Source organism: Schistocerca cancellata, chromosome 2 (assembly GCF_023864275.1).
Source record: "Schistocerca cancellata isolate TAMUIC-IGC-003103 chromosome 2, iqSchCanc2.1, whole genome shotgun sequence".
Lineage (NCBI taxonomy): Eukaryota > Metazoa > Arthropoda > Insecta > Orthoptera > Acrididae > Schistocerca > Schistocerca cancellata.
The window spans coordinates 305033929-305047870 of record NC_064627.1 but is presented as its reverse complement, the minus strand read 5'-3'; the positions used below and the strand labels follow the sequence as shown (position 1 = coordinate 305047870).

The following is a 13942-nucleotide window of genomic DNA, read 5'->3' as shown; positions in this document are numbered from 1 at the left end:
CTTAAAACACATTCTCTGCTCCCATAATATCTAGGCCTCCACCCACTGTGTCTTATCACTTCCTCACAATTCACGTCCTCTCAACCTCATTGTTTGTCGCTCTCTTACAATGCAGCCGCTGGTTGTTTCCCCTTCTCTGCTCCTCTCCTTTTCTGCTCCCTGTTCCCCCCCCCCCACCCCCCACCCCTCTCTGTCACCCTCCCCCCCCCCCTTCCAACGCTGCATTTGGAAGGCTTGTGTAGCCCCCCATCTAGTCTCTGCACACTCTCCCTCAATGACTCTTCACCCACCAATCATACTGTGCTATCCCTCCTGTTTCCCCAGCCCACTCTGGATTGCTGCTTTTGTTCTATGCAACACTTGCATTCCGGCTGGAGCTAGCAGTCATGTGTGCATGAGGTGTGCTTGCCCTTGTTGCTTGTGTGAATGTGTGTGTAGTTTGTTTTTCTGAAGAAGGCTTTGGCCAAAAGCTCTATGTGTAACAGTCTTTTCATTGTGCCTGTTTGTAACTCAATGTGTCCTCTTCATGGCAAGCAGTAGTCTGTACTTTTCACAGTTTTGTTATGTAAACTGTTTATTACTTCAGAAGAATCACCATATCTGTTAATACTTTTGTACCACTGTGAGACAAGATGGTCAATGCCTTCATGGAAAAATATTTGTGGTTGCCTGAGGAACCATGAGTTTACTCAGGCGTGTTTCTCTCCTATGGAACCATGATTTTACCCAGATGTGCTCCTCTTCATCCAAAGAAAATCAACAGCCACAAAACGTCTTTCTTGAGGGCTCCAAAAGTATGGAAATCACATGGGAAGAGATTGCGACTGTATGGAGGATATGTAAGGATGTGTGGGCCTGCTCACATGTTGCTAATGTTGATACGAGTACACTGTAGAAATTTCACTGGGAAATTATGTTGTCCCAATCTCTCCTCATGTAATTTCCATTTTTTGGAATCATGAAGAAAGACATTTGTGGCTGTCAAATTGCCTCAGACCTAGAGGTGCACACCTACGTACAATTCTGCTTCTGTAGGCAACCACAAACAGCTTTTCATGTTGACCATCTTATCTAGTTATGGAAATTACTTTTGAAGTAATGAAAAGTTTATTCACTTTTTTCCATCTGTCTTATTTTCATTTGACTGGCCCTTATGAAACAGAAAACGAAATATAATATGTGAAACTGTACCGGGTGAGGCTATTTCACCTTGATGTGACTCAGGTTGCCCAGATCATGGTACAGCCTTAGAAAGTTAAGTACTCTATTCAATCTCCCATACAATAATAATTCTAAAAATATCATCCCATATTGTTTCACAATATATTCTGGAAATAATTTATTGAGACACTTCAACAAAATGGAGTGGAAGCTGCTTGTAAATTATTTTCAAAAACTTATGAGTAATTTGAAAGTTTTGTTGTAACATTGTCAAAAAATAGCTTCTGTTAATCACATCCAGACTGACAAGACTGCATATCAGTTAAATGTGACACAGGTTCCATTTCCAGAATAAGTGTTATTAGGGACAAAAAAATATTTTTTGTTAATTACCTTGCAGTTGAAAAATACTTTTATAAGTTAAAAATATTAATTTCTGGTAGACTGCACACACAGAGAGGAGGCCAGACATAGTTTTTTAAACACTAGTTGCATACAAAACTTAAGTTTTTATCAAAGTCATGCTGGGGAGCATGTCAATAGCTACTGAATGAATTGCTTTATTTCATTATTGGTTCCAATTTGTTGGGTAATTGCTAGGCACAAAATCTTACCTTAGCATATTATCTCAGCAAATTTGAACTTAAATGTTTTACACTAGAAATGTGATGGTAATTATCAAAATAATGATGGGCTATGCATACATATGTTTAGGTGATGTTCTGTAAATTGATGATCCTGTAAACTGAAATCCACAATGTAATAAAGAAATTCACTTAACAGCCACCAGTTTGTTTTCCAGAATGACTTTCGTAAAATATGTCACAGCTCTGGAGTATCACCTGTTAAAAATGTTACACTGTGTTTCTGGTTTATTGGCTTCAAAATGATATTTTTCAACATTTGAAAATAAAATTTTTACAGCTTTGCTTCTCACCACATAGAAGAGGTGTTGAGTTATGGGCAGGCCTGTAACTCAACATCTTCTGTATGTGGTTAGTAGCAATCTATCCTTTCCACTGTTGTTAGTCCATCTTGGACTTTCCATTTTTAGATTTTCACAAATTTTATGTAAAGGCTATAATTTATTATTCTTATCATCACCTGTAAATGAATTATAAAGTGGACACACTCTTTTCAGGTGTCAGTGCTTGGAAAAGTTGCAGCTAGCAATAGTGCTTCTGGAATACGTGCTGTTTCAACAGGGAACTGGGGTTGTGGTAGCTCCAAATGTGGAGATCCTCAGTTGAAACTTGTGATACAGTGGCTTGCTGCCAGTATGGCTGGTGTTCCATGTCTCCATTATTATACTTGTGCCAATGATAATTTGCTTAAGGTGAGCACACAGCAGCAGATGGAAAATCTGCAAATTATGCATTTATTTTAAATAAAGCATTAATCCTCATTTAAAACTGAAGACTTCCATTTTGCATGCATGTATGTTGTAACAGTGGATACTAAGTATAACTTATTGTATCCATAATACATATTAATTATTAGGGTCATTAAGTTTCAGTGAGTCACATTTGTTTAATCTTTTTCCTATACTACCAACAGCACAATGTCTCTTAATATGCACTTGTAAACTTGTTTCATTGTGTTCCAAAGATAAAGAAGGAGAATCATGATAGATGTAGACTGGAGCAAGATGTATACTAACAAAATGAAGCAGATGAAACAACATAATAACTAACTAATAGTAAACTAATATAAGTGTTTGCGCTTACTCTACCTAAATTTAAAACAGCAATATCTTAAGAAGAGTTGCTTTTTTGAAGAAAAGAAGAAAATCTGCTTCTTCATCTGTCATATCAAGTAGTTAAATGATTAATAGAAAATCTCATATAAAGATGTGAAACAAATACTAACAAAGAGATAGAGGGGCTGGCCAGTACTTACCTCAGCTCAGTACAGTCGATAGATGGCACAAAACAGAACAGAAAATTTACATTCCTAGCTTTTGGAACTTTGTTCCTTCATCAGGGAGGAGAGAGGGGGGAAAAAAGGGGAAGAAGGGAAAGTGGATTTAGTTACTCACAACCCAGGTTATGATGCAACAGGGAAAGGTAAACAGGGAGGGTAGCAAGGATGGAAGCCAAAGGATGGAAGCCAAAGATATTCTACTGTTAAGTACTGTGCCAGCTTCAAACCAAAGAGGGTGCATACAGAAGTAAAGAGGTATATAGTATAAAGATAAGCACAACTATGTAGGATGAAAAGATGCGTAAATGGCTAAAGAGGAGAGGTAAAAAGAAGAAGGCTGACATGCTTGCACTGCACAGCCTTTTACATTGGTATGATGACAACTAAACTGGCTGAGTGCATGAATGGGCACAGACAAACTGTCTGCCTAGGAGATGTCCAATACCCAGTAACAGAGCATGCCATCCAGCAAATTTCTAGGGACCTAGGAACCTGCTACAACATACGTGCCATTTGGATTCTCCCACCCAACACCAGTCCCTCAGAACTGCGGAGATGGGAACTTGCACTCCAACACATCCTTTCATCCCACCATCCCCCTTTACTGAAACTACGTTAACCAACCTCACTACTTCTGTATGCATCCTCTTTGGTTTGAAGCTGGCACAGTCCTTAACAGTAGAATATCTTTGGCTTCCCTCTGACAACCATGCCTCCATCCTTGATACCCTCCCTGTTTACCTTTCCCTGTTGCTTCATAACCTGGGTTGTGAGTAACTAAATCCGCTTTCCCTTCTTCCCCTTTTTTTCCCCTCTCTCCTCCCTGATGAAGGAACAAAGTTCCAAAAGCTAGGAATGTAAATTTTCTGTTCTGTTCTGTGTTATCTATCAGCTGTACTGAGTTGAGGTAAGTACTGGCCAGCCCCTCTATCTCTTTGTTAGTATTTGTTTCATATCAGGTAGTTAATGCTTTTCTTTCTATTTATAGCTTAACATCTACATCAACAAATTTAAATTAATTCCAGAGCAGTAGTTATCTGTGTACCACAAGAGTAAAGGTCTGTTTGCATGGTAAAAAGACTGCAGCTACAATCTTTGTTGCACAAAACCAAAATTATCACAAAACAGCATTAAAACCAATAAAAAGAAAGTATGTAATCAGTCTTAACTTTGCTTCTCTGTTCGGATTTATGGGATTGAATACCACCATCCCTTTTGTAGTAACCAAGTAATACACAAAACCAATCCATGTAACAACAATATGGCCTTATTCATAAACCTGTGAACAACAATGGAAATAAGACTCTCATGACATCACATGTAACAAGACAAAGAATCATACAGAATGTGCAATATAAGTGATATACAGAACAAGTGATGTGAGCAGTACGAACTAAAAGAACATAGTGAGGGTGAGTCAGCACAGTTCGATGTGTACATAGGTATCAGTCATCTGTAGATGGCATGGCAGAGACCGTATTGTTTGCAGGCTTCCTACAGGCAGACTCAAGTGGCTGGCATATACTGATACAGTTAGTGGTTGATTTAAGTATACATGCACAGTGACACTACAATTGGCACACTCACATGCACTAGTATCAGGATGCAGAATATATCCCCCTCAGGTGAAGAGGGTGCCCAGTGGCGCAACAAGAGACACATGTATCAGATCCGAAATGGTGGCAGCTAGTGCCGACGGCGGGCATGGGACGATGTGCCAGGCAGGCACTGGAGCATAGGGCCAAGATGCACAGAGACATGTGCGTGCCTGAGGGCAATGGCCACGCATGGCTCCTGACAACAGCACTGGGGTTCAAATGGTTCAAATGGCTCTGAGCACTATGGGGCTTAACATATGTGGTCATCAGTCCCCTAGAACTTAGAACTACTTAAACCTAACTAACCTAAGGACATCACACACATCCATGCCCGAGGCAGGATTCGAACCTGCGACCGTAGCAGTCGCGCGGTTCCGGATTGAGCGCCTAGAACCGCTAGACCACCGTGGCCAGCACAGCACTGGGGAGGAAGGTGCCATCACCATCTCTGCATCATTATCAGCAGGCAGGTCGCACTACAGAGGAGATGGGGCTGGTTCCACTGGAGATGGTGGCTGAAGTGATGATGGCTGATATGAATATGGCTAGGTGTCTGGTGGAGATAGCCCAACTGGAACAGCAAGCTGTGACAATGGTCCCGAAGCTGGCGACAGACCAGCATCCAGCAGTGGGAAGTGGGAGCCTCAGGGCACTGCATATGGAGGAGGCAGCCAGTGGAACAGGGTGCCTCACAGCAGGGGATGATTGGCGCAAGCAAGCCAGTAGCTTCCAGCAGCGAGCAGGGTGTAACTGATCAAAGTGGCAAGCCACCAGCCCATTGGCCTTATGGACATCACAAAGATGGCACGCCAAGTGGTGGACAACTGTGGCTAGTGTCCAGTTGGACTGGTGACAAAGCCCTCACACCCACACTGGCAATCCTGTTGCAGGGCACCAGGATGACTCTGACCAAGACAGGCGTGGCATAGGCTGCAGAAGTTGGAGGAGCGTGCGTGGCTGCCAACCGTGAAGCAACCCAGCCAGGCTCCACTCCCCCATAGACGTGAAATGGTAGGTGCTCAGAAAACAGAGAAGGGCATCATCTGGCGAAGAATCCACAACAAGCTTTTTCATTTGGGACTTGTATGTACACACTAGTCACTCAGCATTGCCATTTGTTTGAGGGTGGAATGACAGAGCCATAACAAGATTAATGCTGAGACAGGAAAAAAACAACTGAAAGATATGTGAAATGAACTGTGGCTATTATCTGACACTATGGTAAAAGGCAACACTCAGTAGGAAAAAAAAGAAGAGAAAAAAAAAGAAAAAAAAACATATATGAATTGTGACCTTAGCCTATGGCCTATGCTGATACACACCGGAGAATGTAAGGAAACCAGGAAAATGAATCCACAACCAAGGGCCAATAGGAATTCAAGAAGATACCCACAAAGTCTACAAGAATTCATCACCATGACTGATGTGGAACAGGCCAGGAGGACAGAGACGTCCTGGGAGCTGCCTGTTGTTGGATACACTCCTCACAAGCTGTGACAAAACTGAAAATTTTGCTATCAATCCCTGCCCAAACCAGCTAACAGTTTAGCGGGTGAAACTCCACAGTGCCCCTGGTGGAGAAGGTACAGAACCTCATGCCATAATGCAGCAGGAATGTCTACTCTTGGAGAGTTGGAGAGACATCTTCTGTGGACAACAGCAAAACACCATCAAAAACAGAGAGATGATACCATAAGGAAACATAGTTGCAAAGTGGGTCTGAAACCCAACTTATTGGTTTATCTGGCCAGCTCTGTAGAACTAACCCAACCACCTGGCAGAGAACCAGGTCAGCAGCAACAGTAGCTGCTTTGCATGAGCTCGTAGTAGGAAAATATTCAACTGCAGCCTGCATTTCATTATCAAGATGGAAGCAAATCAATTCTTCGTGATCAAGGTGAGGATCAGGACCCACAGGAAGTTGGGACAAGGCATCCACATTAGACACAGGTCAAAAATGGTTTTTGTAATTGTAGCAAGATTAGAACAGCACCCAGTGTTGTAGACAATATGCTATCTTATCAGGCAGTGAGGTGTGGGAATTAAACAAGGAAACCAATGGTTTATGGTCTGTAATATGGTGAGACTTGGAGCAATACAAAAAAAAAAAAAAAGAAAAGAAAAGAAATTTCTGGAGAGCAAAGACTATGGCAAGAACCTCTTTCTGCACCCGAGAGTAACACTGCTGTGTTGGAATGAGACATTTAGAGGCAGAAGCAACTGTTCATTCAGAGCTGCTAGCAGATTAGCATGCTATGACCGTGCTGAGGCCACACTGTGAGGTGTCAGTCACCGAAACTATGTGCTGGTCCAGAGGGAATGTAGCTGAACAAAGGACTGAGAGTAGTTTGGATTTCGACATTTGGAAAGCATGGTCACAATCTGGGCTCCAGCAAAAAGGTATATTCTTGCTTAACAAGGCATGCAATGGGTGAGCCAATGTGTCTGAAGCTGCTTTGTTGATAAAGGGTGAGGAATAGACATAATGGCAGAGATGTGGTCTTGCAGACAGTGAACCCTATCCCACGAGACCTCTAACCCCAAATAAACAATAGAAGATTGAAAAAAACTGAAATTTCTATAAGTTATGCTGTAAGCCTGCAGACTGTAAGACAGAAAAGAAAGTGCGCAAAGCCCTTGATAACAATATCATCCAGATAATTAATGCAATGCAGAACAGGAATAGCCAACTGCTCTAAAAATCATTGGAAAATAAGAGGGGTGCTAGCCACACCAAAATGAAGAAGCAAATAATAATAGAGACCAAAAAGAGTATTCAAAACCAGAACCCACTGAGACTCTTTGCCCACATGAATCTGCAGAAACACTTTGGACAAATCAATTTTAGAAAAGTACTGGCCACCTGATATTTTTGCCAACAGCTCCTCCTGGCATGAGAGAGGATATTTGTCCATGATCGGCTGTGCATTGTCGGTAGTACTGGAGTTGCCACAGAGGTGAAATTCACCCAACAACTACCGAACTACAAATAGCAGAGACGACTATTCACTACCCATAACAAGTAGGACATGACAAGAACAAGGCTAAGCCATGGGGCCAGGGGGGGGGGGGGGGGGGGAGGGAGAGAAGAAGAGGAAGAAGAAGAAGAAGAAGAAGAAGACTGTGCAATTATAAGTTGTAATTATTGTTGCAATTATAGCAATTATTGTTGCAATTATAGCAGAAATGGGAAAAAAGGAGAAATTGTAGAAATTCTGAAAGATTTGTCATTTTCTACTTCACCAGATGCTAGTAACAAAAAATGATACTAATATCATGTAGTTTTTACAGTTTATAATATCATGCAAAAAAACTGAAAGAAACTTCTTATTTCTCCCTAATTTAAAATGGGATTCCACTGGTATCAACATTGAAACACTTCTTCTTGACACTTTGGTGCCGTGTAATATTCCACTTAGTAACTATTTAGCCATATCTGTGATAATGCACCTGCAGTGAATGGAATGAAGAATGGTGTTGCAGGTTGTTGAAAAACATTCTGACCTAGTACCAAGCACCTGGACTATGCTACAGATAAGGGGTATGGAATCAACATCTTAGCTGGTTCTAGTGTTTTTATTTGTGTTTTTATAGCCGTTATATAACTTTGACATCAAAGGGAAAGACTCACATCAGTTGTCTCAGGGTTATACTGAAAATGACCCAAGTTTTTGATCATTTGTACTATCCAATTCTTAAAACTGGATCTCTTGATCTGTGGCTTTTGAAGGCTGTCAGGTATGCACCTGTGACCCTACATTATGCCAGCTTGACACAATTGCTGTTAAGACTGCATTTCATTAGGTTGATTGGGTGGCATTGGGGTTGTGTCAGTTAGGGTGGGTAGAGAGAGATGGCGGAAGAGGAGTTCAAATGGGTAGCTAGTAGCTTGGAGCAAGGCTGTAGATTGCTAGCTAGGAATTCTTGAGCGACTGGTGGCAGGTGCATGGGCTGGGTATGTGATATATGGTTACCATAGCCAGTGATGTGCTGTCTGTGGTGCATAATGAAGGTGAAATGAAGGTGTGGATTGGGAGAGGGTGACAGGAGAGAGGAAAGGGAAACTCTCTCTAATTTGATGGTTAAATTTAGCTGAAATCAGCAAGAATAACATTACTCAGTAGAGTGAAAATTTATGGTGAATAAAGTGAACAAATTTAGTTTCTTTGATATGCTTGTTTGTTGTCAATTTATGCATTGACTAATTCTTCATCCATGAGTATTGTTCTTCTTGATGGATGAATCAATGAATACACAGTATTTAATACAAAATTGTTCTGTTCTTGCATTTTGTGTAATAAACTTTTTTTCCTGCCATATACTGTTAACCAATCACATAAAAATGTTACAATCAAAGATTTGTTTTGTTAATACATGTATTACTTCCCTCTTAAGACATTTTCTGTTTGCAGCTGGACACTGTTGTAAGGGTCCTGTTAGACCGCCACTGGACAGTAGGTGAACTTGCTGCTGCCACTCTTCAGTATGCAGAGGCACTGTTGGACAAACATCATGCAGTGCATCCCACGAGTAGCCTATTTGATGAACTGATTGGTGTAGATAAACCACACACCAGTCAAGAGACAAATCTGTGATACTTGAATGTGCCATTCCAGATGCAAGAGTAGATATACTTAACAACCAAAGGAATATTTATTTGTTGTATTTATTCTGGACTTGGTGAATGAATTTTGATGAAAATGTATTTAGTGTATGTGATTTGGCTCTAATTGTTAAAATACCAACTTTTGAGAAAGGTGACTGGTTTTTTATACTTATATCAGTGGAAAAGTTTGCTATAAAAATGTATAAAATATATCCATTGTTAGTGTGCTTAAATAGCAAAATGAAACACTACATGAAACTGCCATACAGACAAACATCACCTTTTCAGAGATGAGTATGTTTTGTAAATTACTGAACAATAGCAAATACCAGGGAAATTTTCTTTCAGTGATGCTGTTATTCCAGAATGTGATAGTTAATGAGCAACATAATCTCCACATGAAATATTTCTGGGTACTATGTTACAGATTTTTTTCTGGCATATCTTTCTTAATTTTTACTTTTATTTGGCAAAACAAACATTTTATACTTGTGAAACAATTAACAGATTTTTTAAAGTATGTGAAACCATAGTTTTTGGACCAGTTGTACTTATTCAAAATATATGGCTGTTACTTTTGCTATAGAGGTGGTGTGTGAATCAATCTCCTAAATTACCATTCTACCATTTAAATAACAAGGGGAAACATCTGTACACAAAAGGCAGGGTGTTTAGTAGGCGTTATTACTATGTCCACTAATTTCATTTCACTGGATTTATGTCATTGTTCCAAAATTTACTTTGCACTTGACTATTGTCCACTAATATAACACTTTGTTGATTTTTTTTAAATTTTTGTTATATGTGTCATAAATGTTTACAATACTGAACTTCCATTGTAGGAGGATTTTAAAGGTAGTAGCTTTTGTATTTTACTGTTGTTCTACCATGATGACTTTTCCCAAATCAATTTTGCACACACAGTGCAAAAGATGTTGTACTGTTGACATAATTATTAGTGTTATATTCTCCTCTTAAATATACTCTGAAGTCACCTCTCCACTGCTGTGTGCTACGAAGAAATCTTTCAGATTCTTCATGAACTGAAAGTTTCTTTGGGACTCCAATGTTTCACTCATAGTGTTAACCTACCAGTTAGGGCCTATGTTCTTCAATTTTTGGAATCAGTATTTCATATTTGCTTTCTCCTGCCACAATCATTGAGCTACCTGAGACAGAATTCATATAGAATTCACCCTGTCTCTTTTTTTGGTGTCACTGGTTTGGAGGAAAGAGGAGGGAACAGTGAAGAGCTTAATTAAATTTTAGACTTGTACATTTTTTTCTGGTCTGTCTCTCCCGTTTTCTTGAAAGTAACTGGCCTTTGCCCTTCACCCACTTGTTAGCTTAATTCACTTTAGATTTAGTCAGGATGTTGATGACATATTCTTCCAGCCTTTCAAAGTTTGGAGGTTCTGAAGGCATTGCACCATACTTACCCAACTGTAAAAATAAATTTTCCCTAACTCATATTTAATGACGAATAGGGTCCTGTTATGGTTTCAGGTGAAGTTGTCATTGATGTTTTTGCATTGTATAATAGCTCTTACTGGCTGCTAAAATTAGTAATCAATTTTATGTTGTTTTCAAATTTAGTGCCGTTTCCAACTTTACTGCATTAGAATTTGTCAACCATAACAACCTTAAATATAATCAAAGCATTCAGTTTGTTGTAGTTGCCAAATTTATAATGATGGCACACTGTAGACATCAGTAATGTATTAAAGTAATGGAAATCACTTTAATGAGAGGTATGGATCTTCAGATTTGCAGTTCTTGAATTTTGATAAGCAGAATCTTGTGACAAGTACAGTTTTTTTTTTTTTTTCTTAGAGTGTCCTCCAGTTAAAATTTTTCACTATTTGTACTACACTCTCCTGCCAGTCACACAGTTCTGTCACAGTTCCCACCACCATTCTTTGCATATATTGTCCCTTTTTAATTTGGCCTGGTAAGGATTGTCACACACTTGAGTAATATAACTACTATTTGTAAGGAATCTGTTTCACAGGTAATCCGTAATTTACCAGCATCAAAAATCATAGCCTACCATTTGTTTTACGTTCAGTGGGTCAACTTGCGATTGAGATACAACTTTTTGGGTTTGACGAATGACATTATGTTTTAGTGACAGATATTAGTTTGTTTAGTTTCGAGGCAGAGATAATAAGGGGTTATCTTCTGTGGCAAAGTGTAATAATCATAAAAAAATAAATGAATGTATCATTAAGATATAGATATTGTGTACTCTTTTTGTCACTTATGGTAATTTTAAGTCATTTGTGTACACAATGTGCATCATACCTTTGTCTGATAATAAGTCATTTCAATTGCTGCTTCCTCTGCAATTGATTTGTATCCTGTGCTATGTAGGTCAACTGAAGGATGGGATACTAGTACTAGCAAAAATAATAATAATAATAATAATAACAATAATGAAATATGTAACACTGGCATCTTGCACCTCACTTGAACTACAAAGGTCAACTGAATTGCAGGATACAAATGTTATCCTTTTTATCCTTTTCACTTTTTACTCTTCACTAATACCAGAATCCTATTCTTCAGTTTACCTAAATAGATCAACTGAAATACAGGATACAAATTTCACATATGTCACATTTTTCACCTTTGCTAGTATTAGTATCCTATTTTTCAGTTGATTTATATCAGATGGCTGAAGTATGGGACACAAATTTTATATTTGTTGCTTTTTCTGCCTTTGCTAGTACTAGTATCCTATTCTTCAGTAGTCCTATATATGTCAACTGACGTACAGGATACAATCTGTATGTGTCAGCTGAGGTATTTCTGTCACTAGCACTAGAATCCTATCTTTCAGTTGACCTATGTAGATCAACTGAAGAATAGGATACTAGATTTTCTACTGCAAAAAAGCAATGTATGTAACATTATGTTCAAAATATGGATATATGTGGTATATATATCCACAATCTGCTTTCTGTGTACTACATTCCTTTGTTTCTCAACTTCCATCTCTGTCTTTGCAATGTATCATCTGTGGTAACTTGTGATGTTGTTTTTCAAAGCCGACAAGTTGTATGTCATTCTTGAATATTCCCCCTACAACTGATATTTTGGAACCATTTTGCTTCATAATATGTTATTCTTGGGTACTTGTATAATATGTCTTGATCTGACAGTGAATAATTAATCGTGTACCCACTCAAAGATGACTACATTTTTACATTTGTGAAATGCAGTACTTTACATTTACAACATCCTGAGTTATTTCTCATTGATTACATAAAATTGATAGTTTTTCGAGGTCTAACTGGATGTTACCATAATTTGTATTGCCCAGAATTTCTTTAGATACACCTGAAAAATGTGGGAGAAGGCTGAGATTTTAACAACTACTACTACTACTACTACTACCCTAAAGTCAGTAATGTGTAATAATAATTAATGTAGCACAAAAAGTGGTGGTTCTACTAAAATTTCCTTGTCCGTAAATGACTCTCCATCCAAAACGATGTTCTGCATTCTAAATGTCAAGAAATTTGCAATCCATATATGGATAGATACCGCATATAAATGCATTTTGATTAGTAAATATCATTGTGGCATTGACCCAAAACCTTTCTGGTATATGAGATGCACTAAATTCACCAAGTTATCTCTGTTCATGGCACCTAGGGCATCATATATAAGCTGCATTCTACATGAGCAGTGTTTTCAGGATCCATACTGGTTTCCATAGAGGTCATTTTGTTCCTCGTAGGCTGTATTTTTTAAACCAATTTGTTCCAGAATTCTATGGATCGGTTCTACTGGTATCCTCCTCCTAACCCCCCCCCCCCCCCCCCCCCGCCCTCATTCAAATAGAGAGATCCTGAATGACATGTCTAGAGACTAATTTTTGTGCCATTTATGATCATTACACATGGCAGTAACATAATAAGATGTTGAGAGGTATGCTGTGATAATATGTTACTGCTGTAACTACAGGCATCACACATAGTCCTTGCGGGAATCAAATATGTACTGAATAACATCTGCCTTTTGGATACATAGTAGATACAGTTTCTTAACAAGATCATTAAGGTTTCTGTTGCCTTTAGTCATTCTATTAGTAACATTTTTTCTAGAGCATGAGTGATTATGTGCTTGAACTTGAGCCACAGTATTTCTACATGTTCATTACTGAAATTAAATGATTCTATTTCCTGTCTGTCAAATTAGGTGAATTTTATTCCAATGTTTAAAATTCAAGCACTCAGTGGTTACCATTGGTTTTATAAGTTCCACAGAATTTTGGTGCAATACATGAAATGCCTTCCAGAGAACAAAATATCTGTGAATTTTGTTTCTTGTACATGATTTGTTGAAGTATCTGTAAAAGATGTAATCTTCTTATCCCTTTTGCAAAACTTAAGGGAGGGGAATTGGACATCTATTATCCAATGGTGGCTTAGTGCCAACTTCTTCACTTTTTTCTAGCATTTCATGACTTTGGAAATTCCTGGATGGAGCAATATGTAAACTAAGGGAAAGACAACCACTCACTTATAGCAGACTGATGTAAGCTGCATAGACATATGTAACACATCACATTATTCACTAGTTTTTGAGGTTTCATTCAGAAATTATGAACATTCACACACACAAGCACACAGACATCCAAACACAC

General features: G+C 38.8%; 1 protein-coding gene across 2 annotated transcripts in view; it reads left to right on the top strand.

Annotated features, from left to right (window-relative positions):
* LOC126161688 (uncharacterized) overlaps positions 1-11057 on the top strand; it is a 475857-nt gene extending 464800 nt beyond the window's left edge. For both annotated transcript variants that reach the window (XM_049917704.1, XM_049917703.1), the window contains exons 14-15: positions 2303-2497; positions 9095-11057. In XM_049917704.1, coding sequence (XP_049773661.1) covers positions 2303-2497; positions 9095-9277 — 378 coding nt within the window. In that variant the 3' untranslated portion in view covers positions 9278-11057. The remainder of the gene's footprint in view (positions 1-2302; positions 2498-9094) is intronic.
* The last annotated feature ends 2885 nt before the right edge of the window (positions 11058-13942 follow it).